Consider the following 19,979-nt stretch of genomic DNA (forward strand, 5'->3'; position numbering starts at 1 on the left):
TTTTATCATAAATTTATGGTGTTATTGAACATAATTGTACATGTCTTATGATTTTTTTTTTCTACCATCACAACGTTCTGTTCATTCTAATACTTATATTTGAATCATTCCACTTACTTCGGGACAAAATCATCAAATTAATTCATATACATAATTTTTTGGTAATGGATCCTTTTTGGCACTATATTGCCTTGTATTCCTTTTTTTAATGTAATTAAATTACCGCAAGGACAATCTAAAAAATGGCAATATCAAGTAATTCTGTCGATATGCTTTATTTTTAAATATTGTCAACGAATAACATTAAATTATCCATCAAAAGTCCAAATTCATTATTGACGTAAAAGGGTGAAAATATAATTACAAATTAGAAATTCAATAATATAATAAATGTAGTCGAACTAAATTGTTTAATTAATGTACGTATCTTGTTAAATTTTTATTATTAATAAATTGATGAAAATAGACTTGTTCTAATTAGGAAAAAATTTCATTTGTTTTTATTTAAATGAAGTTTAATGCGAATTTCATTATATTCTTTAAAGAAAGTTTTATACCATTATGACTTCATTTTTGTGTTTTTCAAAATTCAAATAGTCGATCTGAAGTGGTCAACATGTTCTTCTTCGTATTAAAATGTACTTGGAGATCAAAATTTTTATTTTTTTAGAAAAATCACTGCTTTTTCATATATTTTTTTATTGTGAAAAACAGTGATTTTCAAAAATCCATAAAAAAATAGTAAAAAAAAATTCAAAAAACATAAAATTTGGTCTCCAAGTACATTTTAATATGGAGAACACAATTATATTTATGGGTCTTCTGTTTATGTACTGAACTAAGCAAAATAAATGAATGAAGTCTGTTAAATATTTAATTCTGTTTATAGGTCTTCTTCAGCGCTTGTTATATATTTCCTCTTGCTTCGTTTTTGTTGAATTTAGAATAGTTTCATCTAATAAGAGTTGCTTATTTAATTTAAGCATTAAATTTGAAGTCATTGACTTAAAATAAGATTAGTTCATGACATTAATTGCAACATGATCACCGCCACCCGAGAGCAACTAAAATAAAAGACAATTTTTTCCATTACTGCAGTTTTAATACAAACATATATAAACTCAGAAAAAGAAAATACAATCCATAATGGATGAAACCACACACTGATCAAGCCACATCCTTCTATGTATCATAATCTTATATGCAAATAGTCCTAACCTATCCTTCCTCACAAATCCTTCTCCCACATGCCTAAAAAAAGCCTCAATCCTCCATATATATCCCTGCAAATTTAACCATGCACAGTTCCAAACATATATGTCAAAATGACAAAAATAATACATGCAGTAATTATAAGTACGTAAACGACAAATTGGAATTATTATATCCGATGTACTCTCTCGTAGCACACATTATGCGAGGGAACTTAAGCTGTGGCCAGCATTGATAATAGCATTTGCTTGGCCGGCCCGTCTCAGTTGCAACTGAAGCTCTAGCAGATTGTTGGTTTGGTTACCAACTTGTGCGGCTCCATATGACTCCATGTGATGCGGTTCCTGAAGACCGGGCGACAACACTTCTAGTTTTTCTGGAGAGAAGCATTCAACATGACCACCAAAATCACAACTTGTACAAAGATAAAACCATTTGTTAACATCTAGGTCTTTCATGCACAAGTTACAGAAGGCGCCTTCCGTGTCTGGCGAATATGGATTCTCGTAAACAAGAGTGAGCTGGTGAGGGTGCGAACTGTGTTTGACTTGATGAGGGATAGCAGCACAAGGGAGGTGGAGATCGTAGCTGCACTCTCCGCATCTGAGGCAGAAGGATGTGCCATCGACCCCACAACCATCACACCCATAAGGTCCATTGTGGTAAGGTGGAGTTAACTCAAGCTTCAGGGTGTGGGCTGGGTGTGAGGGGTGGTCCATGGTCCGTTTGGTTGTAGCACAGGTAATATGAAGGAAGTAATAGCATTGAATGCAACCGTAGGACTGATTGGAACACAGCATGTTGCATGCGTGACACATTGGTTTTGGTTCAGGAGATTCAATGAGTTTTAGCGGGTGGAGGTGGCTGATGTGGATCATGGTTTTGTCCTCATTGTTGATGCTCTCCATAATTTTTGGTTATGCCTCTTTATTTTTGTTCTGAACGTTATGTACATTGGGAAGCCATTTATAGAGAGGAGGCACGTGCATAGTTGAATGTAAATGTACAAAGAGTAAATCTGTTTTTAAAGTTACACCAAGACTTTGGGATTTTTTTTTTTTTTTAAAGTGAAAGTTAAATGGCTTGATAGACTTTGGGAGTCAGCTCCATAATTTATTAAATTGGTTACCAACTAGCAATCTAAATGGTTAAAATCGTTTTAATTACTTTCCGAATGAAATACTTATATAGAATTTATAAATTTTAGAATTAATTTAGTTAAAGTTGAACTGTAAAAATTTAATGAATAATGAGCTAGTGTATTAAAATAATATAATATTGTTGTATGTACTGGTACAAAATTATGTGTAACTGATTTGTCCTGATTAATGAAAATGCATACGGGTCTTAAATTTAAAAAAATAAAGACATTTAAACAACCGTGTCCCTCATTCCTAGGAAAAGAAAGGAGCTAGGCCTGCACTGCAACTAAATCCAATGCTAGAAGATTTCCGACTATATCCACTAGTTAAATAGTAGCACAACATTTTTTACATAAAAGTTGGAGTTCAATTTACTTAACTATATATTGAATATCAACAAGAGATATATTTTTCATTAGAGTTTCAAGTCTCAACTTCACATACGAAAAACATTATTTTTGCAACTCGATCACAAACTGATTCTCAAGTTGAGGACAGTCGATTCCACTAAACTAGTAAAATTGATATTTTATTATTCAACTGCTGGGCCACACACACTCCCTCCCTTCTTCCCCTCTCCTTTTCCTCCCCAATCCACACTCCATATCCATCCGTCATTTTCACTACTTGTAGATCTCATCTCTGATGCATCATGCCCTCCTCTCTCTTTCGCTCGACTCTATTTGATTTTTAGCGGGGAGGAGAACGAGAGAGAGAGGAGGGAACCGAACAGAGCCGAGAACGCGGTATCGTCGGAGTTCGAAGCATAGAGTCCTCATCTTGATCAAAGCCTGACAGTGAGTAGATCCGGTCGTCGGAGTGCGACAGCGGTTGGAAGAGCGGATCCGGTCATGGAGCGTGATGAAGATAAGGTATTAGGGTGATGATGAACCATAATTTAACGCATTAATTGACATATGATTAAGCCCAAAATTAGTCCTAATTACCTTGTTTTATTTTATTTTGTTTATCATTTAGTTTTATTTTAGTTAATGTTAGTCAAAACAAAAGATACTGCGCAAGTTGTTAATTATTGCAGAATTGGAGCACGAAACCGTACGATTTGCATGTGCACAAAAGATCCAAGCCGAATGGAGAAACAAATGGAGGAAATAATCTTTTCTACAGGAATTAAATCATTTGAGTTGGCTGATTCACCTGGCGCATATTTGTTTCCAATAGAAGTTGCATTTCGATTGGATTGCATGGCTGGCTGATTTGGCCCATTTAATTAATTACCAAAAGTTTAGATTGGAGGAGGAGATATATTTCGGCTCTGGACAAAACCGACGCCATCTTGATTTTAATTTTTGCTTTTAATCTTTGCACTTTAATTTCTGGGAGAGAGGATTCGGCCAGAAGAAAAGAATTGAAGAGAAAGGAAGTCGGCCAGAGGCAAATCGAAGCAAAGGAATTGTACTGGATTTAAGGGAGTTTTTATTCTCTTTTTCTGTTATTTTTCTGATTTCAATGGAAGCAAATATGACTTGTGTTTGTGTTGAAATTATGCTTGGCTAAACATTTTATCTAGGGATATGGGAGTAACTTGATATTTTAGTTATGTTAATTTAATTGTTTGAATTTTATTTGTGGTTGTGATATTGATTTGTTTGTGAATGCTTGCTTGGTTTGTTTAATTATTTCTTATTTTATTAAGGGATCCGCTAATAATAAATTGAGACCGAAAGGAGAAATTTATATTAGAAGTACTTTTTAAAATAGTCATAGTTATACAAATAATATTAGGTGAATTTGGTGATGGACCGAAAGGAGAAATTAAATTGCTAGAACAACATAAACAAACTTAAGTACTCGGAGCTACAAAAGTAGTCCAAAAGGCTTTTGGGAAAAACACGGGTTATCAAATAGCTTAATGGGTTTAGATTAAAACTGGTAAGCCACGAACGTAGGAGACCTATTTAATCTAGATACGGTGCAAAGCCACGAAAGTGGATAAACATCTACCTTAGGATAACACCCCCTCAATAATTACAACCCAAATATTATAAAAACAATTAGAAATACATAATTAAAAGTATCATAGTGAAACCATAACCCTAGATATCCATTCTCTCTGATTTTTCTCGTTATTTACTGTTTCTGGAGTTCAATCTGCATTCTGTTGCATTCAGATAATTCAATCTGCATTCTGTCTGGAATTTAGGCTGAGGTTCTGGAATTTAGTCTGCATTAGTTTATAATTCATTCTGCATCTAGGTAATTCATCCAGCATTTTTATAATTTAGTTTAAAAGAAAACCACTCAATATTTGCTTGTCTAGATTACTGAAAACCGGTAAGCCAGTACTTAAAATACCTCCTTGTGGTTCGATACCCAAATTACTAAGCGATAAGGTCATGCGTTTGTGACCGAATTGTGTTAGGATTAGGGATTAAATTGATAAGCTACCAAAATCACATCAAGCTTTTCTGGCGCCGTTGCCGGGGAGGTAACGGAATATTGGTACAACCGGTTTGTAAGTGAGACTAGATATTTTCTTTTTTTGTTTTTATTTCCTTATTTTCTTTAAACTAATCTATTTCTTTTTCTAGATTCGTACGATTCTGGCCCCTGTTGCTCATCGGCCGATAACTCGTGCATTTCTGAGAAGTCATCCAGAACTGGCTGACCCCAACAATCAAACCATCCCTGTTGGCACAGAACCACCACCGATGGCGGAACGACCGAGATCTTTGCGCGAGTTCGCCATCCCCTCCACGCAAAACATCACTTCCAGCATCCGTGCACCAACAGTGGCTGCAAACAATTTTGAAATTAAAACTGCAATTTTGGGAATGGTCCAACAGAACCAATTTACTGGTTTACCAAATGAGGACCTAAACCTACACTTGTCCATTTTTCTTGAAATTTGTAATACCTTTAAGGTTAATGGTGTGACTGATGATGCCATTAGACTTAGGTTATTCCCATTCTCACTGACAGGTAGAGCTAGGGTATGGTTACATTCGTTACCAGCTGGTACCATCACTACCTGGGAGGAGCTTGCTCAGGCCTTTCTTGCTAAGTATTTTCCTCCTAGCAAAACAGCTCAACTTAGGAACCAAATCACCTCTTTTGTCCAAAAAGATGGTGAGTCTCTTTATGAGGCTTGGGAACGGTTCAAGGAATTGATTAGGTCCTGTCCACATCATGGTTTAGAGAAATGGTTGATAGTTCAGACCTTTTACAATGGATTGAATTATAACACTCGATTAACCATTGATGCAGCTGCAAATGGAGCATTAATGAATCGCGGGGTGGATGATGCATACACATTGATTGAGGACATGGCTCTCAACCACCATCAATGGACTTCAGAAAGGTCTACACCAGCCGCACCAAGGGCTACACCAGGTAGGCATGAGATTGATGCAGTCACACTTCTCTCTGCCAAGTTTGATGCTCTCACAAAGAGGTTAGATAAACTTAACGTAAATGCAGTCAGCACAGGTAACCTCCTTTCTTGTGATAATTGTGGGATTGGTGACCATTCAACTCTTGAGTGCCAGTTTGGCAATTCTCAATCTCAAGAGTCAGAAATTGAACAAGTAAATGCTTTAAATGGCCTTGGTAGGCCCCAAAATGACCCTTTTTCAAACACATACAATCCTGGTTGGACGAATCACCCTAATTTCTCTTGGAAGAATAATAACCCGAATGCAATTCCCCAACAGAATAATCAACCTCCTGGTTTTGCTCCAAGGCAGTTTAACCCTCAACCAGCCCCACAAAAGTCGAGTCTAGAAACCTTGCTTGAGAATTTTGTGACAAAACAAGACCAACGAATGAATGATCAGGACAAAAATATTTCCAATTTGGCATCGAAAATTGACCAACTAGCAACCCAAAATAGAATGCTAGAAACGCAATTCGTCAAATTTTCCCAACAAGCGAGCTCCTCTTCAAGAGCTCCAGGCACATTACCTGGTAAACCCGAAGTCAATCCTCGAGAGCATTGCAAGGCGGTGACTCTACGAAGTGGGAAGCACACGATTGATCCAACGCCACCAATGAAGCCCATATCGACTGACAGTGATGCAAGCTGCATTGGCAAATATACACCTGCACAACAGAATGCAGGCAGCACTGACGAAAATTCAGGCGACACTGACAAGAATGCAGGCTGCACTTACGACAATGCAGGTGTCATTGAGAACAAAAAGAGTGAAAGTGAGGAGCCTAAGTACGTCGAACCACCCCCGTATAAGCCCCCACTTCCTTTCCCACAGAGATTCGTCAAAGCGAAACTTGACAAGCAATTTGGAAAATTCCTCGAAATGATGAAAAAATTGCAAGTCAATGTTCCATTCACTGATGTTTTGACAGAAATGCCCTCTTACGCTAAATTCTTGAAGGACATTTTGTCCAATAAGAGGAAACTCGAAGACTGTAACACAGTGGCATTGACAAAGGAGTGTAGTGCTGTCCTTCAGAACAAGTTGCCTCAAAAATTGGAAGACCCTGGGAGTTTCTCAATCCCTTGTGTCATTGGCAACACCAAATTCGAAAGAGCCCTCTGCGATCTTGGAGCGAGCGTGAGTTTGATGCCCCTAAGTGTCTTTGAGAAGCTTGGCCTCGGTGAGTTGGAGCCCACTCGCATTTCTCTCCAATTAGCCGATCGATCAGTTAGATATCCCAAGGGGATGCTTAAGGATGTTGCTGTAAGAGTAGGCAAAATGTGTTTTCCCGCAGACTTCGTGATTGTCGAGATGGAAGAAGATTCACACATTCCTATCATTCTAGGGAGACCGTTTCTTGCAACAGCAGGCACTCAAATTGATGTGAAGAATGGTAAGCTCTCCCTGAACTTAGGGAATCAAAAGGTGGAATTCAATCTTAATAAGACCATCAAATATCCCTCTGATGATGATGACTCATGTTACATGATTGAGGCGATTGATGGGATTGTTAGAAAGTTCTTTGATGAGCTTGTTGCGCAAAACACTTCTGAATCCCTTTCGAACGATCCCGAGGTCGAATTTTCCCCGAGTAGTGAAGTGGATGAGATCGAGCATGACTCTCTCAACTCCAAACCACTTACGCTAGCAAGTGTAGCCCGAATCGACAATGCAGACTGCACTGATAATCGTGAGCCCGCATTGAACAATGCAAGTTGTACTCCAAGCGATGCAGGCACCATTGTTGAAAATTCAGGTTGCACCAACGAATGCAACTTGCCTGAATTAAATGATGTACCTAAGGTAGAGCTCAAACCTCTCCCTTCTACCCTTAAGTATGCATTTCTCGGCCCAAATGAAACGTATCCAGTGATCGTCAACGCTGACTTGAGCGAGTCACAGACCCAGCGTTTACTCGCAGAGCTCCGGCTACACAAGAAGGCCATCGGCTACACTATTGATGACATCAAGGGTATCAGCCCTTCGATCACCACGCACAGAATTTTGATGGAGGATGATCACAGCCCTTCGATCGAGCCTCAAAGAAGATTGAATCCGAACTTGAAAGAAGTGGTAAAGAAGGAGGTCCTCAAATTGCTCGATGCAGGTATCATTTACCCTATTTCTGATAGCAGTTGGGTGAGCCCAGTTCAGGTAGTACCAAAGAAAGGGGGAACCACTGTGGTAAGAAACGAAAACAATGAATTGATTCCGACTAAAGTGGTTACCGGTTGGCGTATGTGCATTGACTACCGCAAACTGAACAAGGCAACCCGAAAAGATCATTTCCCTTTACCATTCATTGATCAAATGTTGGAAAGATTGGCCAATCATGCATACTTCTGTTACTTAGATGGTTATTCTGGCTTCTTCCAGATTCCAATTCATCCAAGTGATCAAGAAAAGACCACCTTCACTTGTCCTTATGGCACATTTGCCTATAGAAGGATGCCATTCGGTCTATGCAACGCGCCTGCCACCTTTCAGCGTGCAATGATGGCCATTTTCTCTGAATTCATCGAGAACATCATGGAGGTGTTCATGGATGACTTCTCTGTCTATGGCAATGGCTTTGATGATTGCTTGACCAATCTCTCAAAGGTCTTGCAACGATGTGAGGAAGTCAACCTTGTCCTAAATTGGGATAAATGTCACTTTATGGTCCAAGAAGGAGTTGTTCTGGGACATGTTGTGTCATCTCGTGGGCTTGAAGTTGAAAAGGCAAAAGTAGAAGTCATTGAGAAGATGCTCACTCCCACTAACGTCAAGGAAGTAAGAAGTTTCCTAGGACATGCTGGATTCTACAGGAGATACATCAAGGACTTCTCGGGCATTGCACGCCCTTTGTCAAATCTCACGATGAAAGATGCTCCTTTCGACTTTAATCAGAATTGCCAGGATGCATTTCTCAAAATCAAGAAAGCCTTGATTTCTGCCCCGATCCTTCAGCCCCCTGACTGGAGTCAGCCTTTCGAGTTGATGTGTGATGCGAGTGACTATGCAGTCGGTGCAGTGCTGGGACAAAGGACAGACAAGCGGGCCCATGCAATCTACTACGCGAGCAAAGTTCTGGATGAAGCCCAAGCCAATTATGCCACTACTGAAAAAGAGCTTCTCGCGATAGTATTTGCCATTGACAAATTCATATCCTATCTCGTTGGGTCAAAAGTCATCGTCTACACCGATCATGCAGCAATCAAATACTTGTTGAGCAAGAAAGACGCAAAACCTCGGCTCATCCGATGGGTCTTATTGCTGCAAGAATTTGACCTTGAGATTCGTGACAAGAAGGGAACAGAGAATTCCGTGGCTGATCACTTATCTCGTCTTAGGCATGACTCAAAGGATAAAGAAGAAGACCTTCCAATTGACGACTCATTTCCCGACGAATCCCTCTTTGCAATCTCATCAATGGCGGCTCCGTGGTACGCTGATTACGTCAATTTTCTTGCATGCGGCGTCCTCCCACCAGACCTTTCATACCAACAAAAGAAGAAATTCTTTGCCGATCTGAAATACTACTATTGGGACGAGCCTTTGCTCTTTAAGCTTGGTGTCGACAGCATCTACCGACGTTGCATCCCGGAAGATGAGGTACCAAGTGTCCTTTTTCACTGCCACGCCTCGTCCTATGGTGGTCATGCAGGTCCCTCCAAAACCGCTGCAAAGGTGTTGCAGTCCGGATTCTTCTGGCCCAATTTGTTCAAGGACGCCCGAAAATTTGTTCTCTCTTGTGATGCATGCCAAAGAACTGGAAACATTACAAAAAGAAACGAAATGCCCCTCAATAATGTTCAAGAAGTCGAACTGTTTGACGTCTGGGGAATCAATTTCATGGGACCTTTCCCGTCATCTTGCGGCAACAAATATATTTTGATGGCAGTTGATTACGTCTCAAAATGGGTGGAGGCACTCGCATGCCCTGCGGCTGATGCAAAGACAGTGATCCGATTTTTCAAGAAGACAATTTTTCCAAGATTTGGGGTACCAAGAGCAGTGATCAGCGATGGTGGTTCTCACTTCATTAATCGCCAATTTGAAGCTCTCTTGAGTAAATTTGGGGTCACACACAAGGTCGCCACACCCTACGATCCGCAGACCAGTGGGCAAGTTGAGATTTCAAACAGAGAGATCAAAAATATTTTGGAGAAAACAGTTTCTCGTACTCGAAAGGATTGGTCTTTGAAACTTGATGATGCTCTTTGGGCATACCGCACTGCATTTAAGACACCGATTGGGATGACCCCATTCAAATTGGTGTACGGTCGCCCGTGTCATCTCCCAGTCGAACTCGAGCACAAGGCACACTGGGCCATCAAAACTTTGAACTTCGATCTAAAAGCTGCTGGAGAAAAGCGAATTCTGGAGCTACATGAGTTGGATGAGCTTCGCCTCAATGCCTATGAAAGCACTCGCATTTACAAAGAGCGCACCAAGCGCTGGCACGACAAGAAGATCCTTCGACGTGAGTTTCATGAGGGAGATCTTGTTCTCTTGTTTAACTCTCGACTTAAGCTATTTCCAGGAAAGTTGAGATCAAAATGGTCGGGACCATTTCAAGTACGACACGTCTCTCCCTATGGTGCAGTTGAAGTTTGGAGTGAAAATTCGGGCGCATTCAAGGTCAATAGTCAAAGGCTGAAACACTACATTGCAGGCGAGCCTATCGAAAAGGGACCTCCAATCTCCCTTGAAAATCCTCACTCAACTTAAGTGAAAACCACGGTCAAGCTAATGACCTAAAACAAGCGCTTCTTGGGAGGCAACCCAAGCTTAAAAAAATATATATAATAATAAAAAATAAAAATAAAAATTTACATTTTTGCATTATTTTGTTTTGGAGACTTTGCTTGTTTCTTGGCTGTGTGTGTTGCAGGAATTAATTTTGAACAATGAGTGCTAAATTCGAAGTCAATTGGAGGCGGTTCAGAACACAACCATTAAAAATGCAGGTTGCATCCGTAATAATATAGGTTGCATTTTCCTTCACACTTGGAGGACAATTTGACTTGACTCAGACTCAGAAGGAGCTGTACGAATACTTCATCAAGCAAGGTTTTGACCCTCCTCACCAGCCATGATCAGGTACTGTTTTTCAGCTTCCCTATTCATTTTTCTCTTTATCTCTATGTCTGCATTAGGGACAATGCAGATTTTAAGTTTGGGGGAGTGGAATTACAAGTTTCTCTTTGATTTTCTTTCTTTTATTTAGGTTAAACTATGATTTCTTTTGGGTTAAATGTGGAAATGGCAAAATTTTAGGAATTATGTTTGGTTTTGGATGTTTATTATTGAATTTTAAGGGATATCAAGGGAAGTAGTGAGGGGATGTTTTACTAACACCACAATACGCATTCGAATTGTCTTGATTAAATTGCTCGATTAATAGCTCTTTGGAATTCATTTTCTTTAAGAACAAGGATTTGAGAACCTAAATGATTTTGCAAAAACATGTTGGAATTAGTAGAAGGGGGGTGTATAAGAAAAACAGAAAGCTCAAAAACAGAAAAGGGCATTAAAAAAAAAAAAAAAAAAAAAACTGACACAGTACTCCGCTGATCTCGGCCCGACAAGTAGCCGGGTGCATTCATGTGCCCCATGTTTGTATTCGCGCGAAGATAAGGGAAAAGGGGATTATGAGTATGCAAAGCACCCTAATTATTGTCAACTTATCGAGAATAGGGAAGCATGTGTCATAAAAAAAAAGAAAAAAAAAACAAAAGAGAGAAAAAGAAAATAAATAAATAATATCTTATTATGCCCCCCACTTCGAAACAATTCCCCAAAAGTCAATTTGTGAGAAAATTTAGAGTTCTCAATTACATGATCTAGAAGAAAATAATTTAGGAGGTCTATTATTCGTATTGTAGTATAGTCATGACAAATTTGTTGTTTATGTGTGGTGTGAACCAAAATTACCCTAATTATATCCTTAGAATTCTTTGACCTTTAATGGTAAACGTTTGATTCCCAAACATGATCTCTAGGTTTTTCCACTTGCATATTTTTCTCAAGGAACTCATGGTAATAGAATCAACCGCGAACCCTGGTTTGGATTTGTTTTGCTTGAGGGCAAGCAAAGTTTAAGTTTGGGGGAGTTTGATGAACCATAATTTAACGCATTAATTGACATATGATTAAGCCCAAAATTAGTCCTAAATTACCTTGTTTTATTTTATTTTGTTTATCATTTAGTTTTATTTTAGTTAATGTTAGTCAAGACAAAAGATACTGCGCAAGTTGTTAATTATTGCAGAATTGGAGCACGAAACTGTACGATTTGCATGTGCACAAAAGATCCAAGCCGAATGGAGAAACAAATGGAGGAAATAATCTTTTCTACAGGAATTAAATCATTTGAGTTGGCTGATTCACCTGGTGCATATTTGTTTCCAATAGAAGTTGCATTTCGATTGGATTGCATGGCTGGCTGATTTGGCCCATTTAATTAATTACCAAAAGTTTAGATTGGAGGAGGAGATATATTTCGGCTCTGGACAAAACCGACGCCATCTTGATTTTAATTTTTGCTTTTAATCTTTGCACTTTAATTTCTGGGAGAGAGGATTCGGCCAGAAGAAAAGAATTGAAGAGAAGGGAAGTCGGCCAGAGGCAAATCGAAGCAAAGGAATTGTACTGGATTTAAGGGAGTTTTTATTCTCTTTTTCTGTTATTTTTCTGATTTCAATGGAAGCAAATATGACTTGTGTTTGTGTTGAAATTATGCTTGGCTAAACATTTTATCTAGGGATATGGGAGTAACTTGATATTTTAGTTATGTTAATTTAATTGTTTGAATTTTATTTGTGGTTGTGATATTGATTTGTTTGTGAATGCTTGCTTGGTTTGTTTAATTATTTCTTATTTTATTAAGGGATCCGCTAATAATAAATTGAGACCGAAAGGAGAAATTTATATTAGAAGTACTTTTTAAAATAGTCATAGTTATACAAATAATATTAGGTGAATTTGGTGATGGACCGAAAGGAGAAATTAAATTGCTAGAACAACATAAACAAACTTAAGTACTCGGAGCTACGAAAGTAGTCCAAAAGGCTTTTGGGAAAAACACGGGTTATCAAATAGCTTAATGGGTTTAGATTAAAACTGGTAAGCCACGAACGTAGGAGACCTATTTAATCTAGATACGGTGCGAAGCCACGAAAGTGGATAAACATCTACCTTAGGATAACACCCCCTCAATAATTACAACCCAAATATTATAAAAACAATTAGAAATACATAATTAAAAGTATCATAGTGAAACCATAACCCTAGATATCCATTCTCTCTGATTTTTCTCGTTATTTACTGTTTCTGGAGTTCAATCTGCATTCTGTTGCATTCAGATAATTCAATCTGCATTCTGTCTGGAATTTAGGCTGAGGTTCTGGAATTTAGTCTGCATTAGTTTATAATTCATTCTGCATCTAGGTAATTCATCCAGCATTTTTATAATTTAGTTTAAAAGAAAACCACTCAATATTTGCTTGTCTAGATTACTGAAAACCGGTAAGTCAGTACTTAAAATACCTCCTTGTGGTTCGATACCCAAATTACTAAGCGATAAGGTCATGCGCTTGTGACCGAATTGTGTTAGGATTAGGGATTAAATTGATAAGCTACCAAAATCACATCAGGTGATTACAGGTATATATAAATAGAATTAAAAGAGTAAATCTAAGAATTTAGAGGTGATTAAGGGCAATTAGAGTAATTTTAAGTAATTTAGAGATTTTTGTGAGAATAAATGAGTAGATTTAGGAATTAGAGTCGCTTGACTTGTTGTAAACACATTTTTTATCAATCAAATTGTTAGTAGGCATTTAAAGCCGCTAACCTTCAGAAAAAAATATTATTCAACCGCTGTTTTACTCTTAAGGTATATGGGGAGGACGTCTAATTTTGCTTAATTGTATTCTCAAAAATAGTTTCTTTCTTCATCTCTGAATGGATAAATTTTTTTCTCCTTTGAACATCAGAGGAAGTTTTCGACTGACATGTAGCCACTAATTGTTGGCTACTGCATGAAGAGGTAATTAACCCGCTATACAATAATTACACAAGCTGCCTCGATCGAGTTGATCCAACTGGTACTGAACTACTAAAATTCGCGCAAATCAAGAATGGCACATGACAAATACATCCACCGGATACTAAACATAATTTAAATTGCAAAGGACTTAACCGAAGTCAAAGAAAAACTATATAAAATTCAAGTTTCCACTCAGCCCATTGGTTATTCAAGATTTGTATCTATCCTCTTTTACGATGGTCCATAAAAGCCCGTCTCTTACCCCTCAGTATTCGCTCTGCGTTGCTGGATTTTGTCTGCCGTACAATGAATTATGGGATTTGTACTTTTGTTAGTCAACCATTTGGAATGGATTGCTGACATTCATTGCCGCATTTGTCTACTTTTTCTAACTATGCACATTTCGCTTATGGTCTCTGGCCTATTCGCTCCCATTATTAACCTCCCTCACCTGTTTCATCTTGATTATCTCTTCCAAATCTAATTTGTCGGTTGTTCAAGACCCACCATCGATCTATGCATGGTACTAAAAAGTAAAAACCATAAATGGCCGTCTTCCACAACCTATTAGTACACTAGGTTTTCATATCGCTATTTGTCTGGACTGTGGAGATTGAGGTCATGCATGATCTCTCGCTCTCATGTCGCAATGCTGTCATTTGCTTGAGTACGTTTGGTCGTCTCTCTTCTGTATATATCCTTACCAATTTTACTATACACAGCTCCAAACATACTTGATAAAACATGACAAAAATAACACATACAAAAAGTGCGTAAAATAGAGAACAAAATTAATTTACTGAAAATAGCATATGTCAATCCAACGTCTCTCATTGCCAACATGAAGAGAGATGGAACTAATGCCTTGACCAGCATTAGTTCTCCCAATGGTGCAACTAAGTCGTTTTTTAATTTTTAAAGTTCAAAAAGTTGATCCAAATCGTTATATGTAATTTTTATATTAAAATATTTTTGAAGACCAAATTTTACATTTTTCTGAATTTTTATACTATTTATTAAGACACTTTAATCACTGATCTAACAGTGGCTTCTGGTTTTACTGTTTTGTTAAGCCACTGTTAGATCAGCGAATTTCAAATTGTTTTAAGAAATAGTATAAAAATTCAGAAAAATGTAAAATTTGGTCTCCAAGAACATTTCAATATAGAGATCACATCTAATGATTTCGATTGACTTTCTGAACTTTGAAAATTAGAAAAAACTTAATTGCATCGAACATTAGGAACAATCGATTTGATATTAGCCAACCTCTCTCTCTATATTATATATATATAGAGAGAGAGATGGACTTGGGTGAGACGCGGAGCACCACGCGTTTGTACTTCACGCCATATTTTCATTTTGAAAGTCCAAACAACCGATCCGAACCGTTAGATGTGATCTCCATATTGAAATGTGCTTGGAGACCAAATTTTACATTTTTTGGAATTTTTTTACTATTTATTAAACCACTTTGAAAATCTGAAAATCCGGGTAAACAGTAAAAAAACAGTAAAAATTTCTGGACCACCGGATCAGCGATTTTCAAAGTGGCTTAATAAATAGTAAAAAAATTTCAAAAAATATAAAATTTGGTCTCCAAGCACATTTCAATATGGAGATCGTGTTGAGCGGTTCGGATCGGTTGTTTGAATTTTCAAAATGGCTAAAATGTACCATGGAGCACCAAACGCGTATACTCCGCGTCTCACCCAAGTCCATCTCTATATATATATAAAGAGAGAGAGACCATTCGTTAACTAAATTTTCACATTATACTTGAGCACAAGAAACTCTTTTTGTTATTGGTAAATTAAGAAATTTTACATATATTGAACATATAATACTTGAGCAAATCATTATTAAGCCACACTATCAAAAAGTTTCTAGAAAAAGGAAGAAAATAACACCATAGTTCGTAAAATCGGCCGATTCCGATTCAAATCGGCCGATTCAACTCGGAATCGGACTGGACCGACCCGATTTTTGCCCGATTCTCAAGTTGGTGCGATTCTTTTCAAAAAAAGCGGATGAACAGTGAAAAAATCGGCCGATTTTCTGATTTTTGGTCCGATTTACACCGATTTGAACCGATTCAAACGATTTAAAGTAAAAAAATTTCAATTTGACTAACCTCTGTGCCGATTCAGAGAAAATCGCGCCATTTGAATCCACCTTTGTGTCGATTCAGAGAAGAAGAAGGCAGCCCGAAAGGGGGAGAAGGCGCGCAGGAGGAGAAGGTAGCCCGAAAGGGGGAGAAGGCACTGAAGACGCGCCATTTGAGCTCGGTGTTCGAACCATGGAGAACTGAGAAGGCGCTGCCACCGTGGTGAGAAGGGGGAGAACCGGAGAAGAACACCGAAGTCGTGCAGGAGGAGAAGTACACCGAAGTCGTGCAGGAGGAGAAGAACACCGTGCACCGAAGACTTGATTTTTCGAAAGGCATTGATTTTTGCCACCGTGGTGAGAAGGGGGAGAAGAACACAAGTCGTGCAGGAGGAGAAGATGAACACCGAAGAATGCTAATATTTGGCATTTTTTTAAATAGGCCCTTGATGTTTTTCTTATTCAGAACTTAATATGTATATATCTTTTATTTAGTGAAAGGCCCTCATTCTTTTCTTTTTTTAATGAAAGGCCCTCAGCAGTAGCATGACTAGTGTTCAATTTGTTTTTTCTTGCATGTGATTCTCATTACATTATGCATGTGACTTACTAGAGTTCTTCTGATGAAAATTTAGTGAGTATTAACAATAAAAACAAATACATTATTAACAATAAAAACAAACACATGTGACTTAGCCACTTCCAAGTTTCTCTTTGTAAATGGTTTTATTGGCAGCCACTTCCAGGTGCTAATTACAAGTGCTCTCATTCAGGTGGTAATTACAAGTGCTCTCATTCAGGTGCTCTCAGTTCTGCTTGCGCTACTAATTCAGGTGCTCTCATTTTTTTTATGCTACTGATGAAAAAAAATCAGCAATTTTTCATTTAATTGTATTTTTCTTTCTGCAACCTCTTATAATTTTTATATATTATAAATTATGATAATTTTCTGTCGATTGTTCTGAAAATTACTCGTCAATAGCTAATAATAATTAATTAATTTTGTTCTCCGTAATTTTTTTAATTAATTTATAATATCTTGTTATTTAATTTAGATATGGCTGATAGAGGCAAATCGACATGTAGAGTAGAAGATATTGGTTGGGAACACTTTGAAGCAGTTGATGCTAACAAACAAAGGGTAAAATGTAAGTGGTGTCATAGAATCATTTCAGGTGGAATTTATAGAGGAAAACAACATTTGGGTGGGATAAAGGGTAATGTTATGATATGTACTCAAGTCCCAAAAGAAATTCAAGCTCAATTTAATCAATATGTTCGAGGAAAAAAACTAGAAAAACAAAGAACAAGGGCACGAGAAGAAATAATAGCAGATGAGTTGACAAGAGTCCCAGAAAATTTATCGGATGAGGATGTCTCGGATCCCGAACTTCATAGGGCTCTAAGAGAAAGTAGAGAGTCTCACAGGGTTGAACAATTTCAATGTAGGGGGGGCGAAGGATCTTCTAGAGCAGAGTTAGGGCGCTCTGCTTCTATGCGTGCGCCTGAAGGGTTTGGTGGTCGTAATAAGAGACTGTTGAATGTAGGGATCGGGACGGCTAATAGGCAACCTATGGTCGATGATTATTTACACTCAAAACAAACAAGTCGACAACCCAAAATTTCTAATGTTGTGCTAAGGGGTATAAAAGATGCAAAACAATATCTAGGTCGAGCGTGGACAAAGTTCTTTGTTCATGATGGTATCCCTGCACATGTTGCGGATAGTGCCTACTTTAAAAAGGCTATTGAAGCAACACAGGAATGTGGAACTGGGGTCCGTGCACCAAATTCATATGAGATTTATAATAAATATCTACCAATGGAGGTTGGGGAAATTGAAAATCACATAAAAAACTTTCATAGCCACTGGGATGATTTTGGTTGTACCATAATGTGTGATGGATGGACCTCTAATAATAAAAGAAATATTATTAATTTTTTGGTTTATTGTACCGAAGGAACGGTATTTTTGAAATCTGTCGATGCAACGAATAATTACAAAAGTGCAAATTACATTTGCGGTTTGATTGAAGAAGTGATTGAAGAAGTTGGTGCCACTCGTGTTGTCCAAGTAGTGTCCGACAATGGGGCAAATTTTAAGAAAGCAGGAAACCTTCTCATGGATCATTACGGCCACATATTTTGGACACCATGTGCCGCCCACTGTATTGATCTCATGTTAGAAGATATTGGTAACACTGATGAAATAAAAGATGTTGTTCAAAAGGCACAAAATTTTACAAATTTTATATATAATCATCAGTGGGCTCTTAACTTGATGCATGAAGCTACCAACAATCGGGAGTTGCTTAGACCCGGTATCACACGCTTTGCAACAAATTTCATTACTTTACAAAGCATATACACATTTAAGGATGCACTTGTACAGATGGGTCTAAAGTCAAATTGGATTGAACAAGTTCGAAAGTTGAAAACAAAGAAGGACAAAGAAGGTGCTGAAAATGTGAGAGATCTTTTGCTCAATGAAAGATATTGGATTTCTGTTGCTGAGACAATTCAACTATTTGAGCCACTAGTTAAAGTGTTACGAATGGTGGATTGCGATGACAAAGCCAAAATGGGTTTTTTATATGAAGCAATGGATCGTGCGAAAGAGCAAATCAAAAAGAGTATTGGTGCAAGACGCAGCAAACAATGGTGGAAAATAATTGATAAAAGATGGGAAAAAACACTTCACCGAGATATACATGCAGCAGGTAAAATATTTATTTAAAATAATAAGCTATTTTATATTTTTTTTATTAATACTTATGTAATATCATTAACTTTTCAGGATATTTTCTCAATCCGCGATTCCAATTCTCACAAGTAGTTCAAAATGACACTGAAGTATTGAGAGGCCTTAGAAATGTCATTGCAAGATTACAACCTGATTTGGCTAAACAAATTAGCGCAGAAAGAGAGGTAAATTATTATTGTGCAAACTTTATTGATATGGAATATTTACTATTATTAATCTCTAATATTTATATATTATGAGAATAAATTTATTTGCAGGCTGAACGGTATCGTAGAAGATTAGGAACATTTTCTACCGAGAAAATGTTAACAGCAGCAAAACAGTGCCCTCCGGCTGAATGGTGGAATATCTATGGACGAGAAGAATGTCCAAATTTAGCACCTATTGCCATTCGAATTTTAAGCCAAACGGTCTCTTCCTCACACTGTGAGAGAAATTGGTCCACATTCGCTTTGATCCATACAAAAACAAGAAATCGTTTGAAAATGAACCGGCTTATGCATCTTGTTTTTTGCCACTACAACATGCGCCTAAGAGAAAGACAACTGAGACGAACATATGATCATGATTCGAATCAGATAATTGATCTTGATCAAATATTTCATGAAGATGATCCGCTTCAAACTTGGATCAGGTAATGGAATTTTTTTATATACATTAAAACTGGTGAAACAAATAGTTAATTAATTTTAATCATTATTTTAATATCAGAGAAGAAGAAGACGCTGTTCTTGATGATAGAGACAATGAGTGGCTAGATGATGTCTCTAATGATGAGGGCAATAATAACAATTCAAAGAGTGACAGTGGTGGTAGTGATGGTGTCCCTATTACAAATCTGGAAACTCAAAATTCAGATTCTGAACCAATCCACCAGGAAAGGGAACAACCACAGGGCCCAACCTCAGAGAGTGAACATACAGGAAGACGATATAGAGATGTCAATGAACTATCAGCAAGGCATCGAAATATTAATTCTTATGATGGCATGTATGGGACCTCAGAGTTTAGTGGAGGATATCATTCAAGCTCATTTACGTATGGAGTACAACCAGACTACAATTCAAGTAGTAATTCAGAATTTTCTAGCACATACAATCCATATGTTGGATATGAGGATGCTAATAATTCTTCATTTTTTGGCCCTGTACAACAATATCCCTATTCGTTTTTTAATACAGAGGACGATGAGATGATCCAGCCAACTCGGCATAGCTTCTGGCAATAAAAATATGTTATATTTGTAATGTTTGTAATACATTAAATAATTAGTGGATTATATGAGTGTAATATTATCTTAATTAACATAGTTTTTTTATAAA

General features: G+C 37.6%; 2 protein-coding genes, 1 long non-coding RNA gene and 1 other non-coding gene across 4 annotated transcripts; 2 read left to right on the forward strand and 2 right to left on the reverse strand.

The window, feature by feature from the left end:
* Nucleotides 1-1,412: 1,412 nt before the first annotated feature.
* On the reverse strand, nucleotides 1,413-2,120 carry LOC144560263 (protein VACUOLELESS GAMETOPHYTES-like). Its single transcript, XM_078309429.1, has one exon. It carries the CDS (start codon nucleotides 2,118-2,120, stop codon nucleotides 1,413-1,415), a length of 708 nt encoding a protein of 235 aa, XP_078165555.1.
* Nucleotides 2,121-5,404: 3,284 nt separating this feature from the next.
* On the reverse strand, nucleotides 5,405-5,511 carry LOC144561135 (small nucleolar RNA R71). The gene has a single exon (XR_013513618.1). It is a non-coding gene; the product is annotated as a small nucleolar RNA R71 (small nucleolar RNA).
* A 10,937-nt stretch (nucleotides 5,512-16,448) lies between these two features.
* On the forward strand, nucleotides 16,449-17,435 carry LOC144560850 (uncharacterized). Its single transcript, XR_013513495.1, has 3 exons — nucleotides 16,449-16,527; nucleotides 16,630-16,726; nucleotides 16,949-17,435. It is a non-coding gene; the product is annotated as an uncharacterized LOC144560850 (long non-coding RNA).
* On the forward strand, nucleotides 17,436-19,885 carry LOC144560264 (uncharacterized). Its single transcript, XM_078309430.1, has 4 exons — nucleotides 17,436-18,613; nucleotides 18,691-18,821; nucleotides 18,915-19,291; nucleotides 19,369-19,885. Exons 1-4 carry the CDS (start codon nucleotides 17,467-17,469, stop codon nucleotides 19,883-19,885), a joined length of 2,172 nt encoding a protein of 723 aa, XP_078165556.1. The 5' UTR covers nucleotides 17,436-17,466.
* Nucleotides 19,886-19,979: the final 94 nt, after the last annotated feature.

Source organism: Carex rostrata, chromosome 10 (genome assembly GCF_964058835.1).
Source record: "Carex rostrata chromosome 10, lpCarRost1.2, whole genome shotgun sequence".
Taxonomy (NCBI): Eukaryota; Viridiplantae; Streptophyta; class Magnoliopsida; order Poales; family Cyperaceae; genus Carex; species Carex rostrata.

Bases quoted from the DNA above. Each gene is read 5' to 3' on its own strand.
- LOC144560263 (XM_078309429.1), bottom strand. From the start codon at position 2,120: ATGGAGAGCATCAACAATGAGGACAAAACCATGATCCACATCAGCCAC.
- LOC144560264 (XM_078309430.1), top strand. From the start codon at position 17,467: ATGGTCGATGATTATTTACACTCAAAACAAACAAGTCGACAACCCAAA. The intron at 18,614-18,690 runs GTAAAATATTTA...TTAACTTTTCAG, and splicing joins CCGAGATATACATGCAGCAG to GATATTTTCTCAATCCGCGA. The intron at 18,822-18,914 runs GTAAATTATTAT...ATTTATTTGCAG, and splicing joins AAATTAGCGCAGAAAGAGAG to GCTGAACGGTATCGTAGAAG.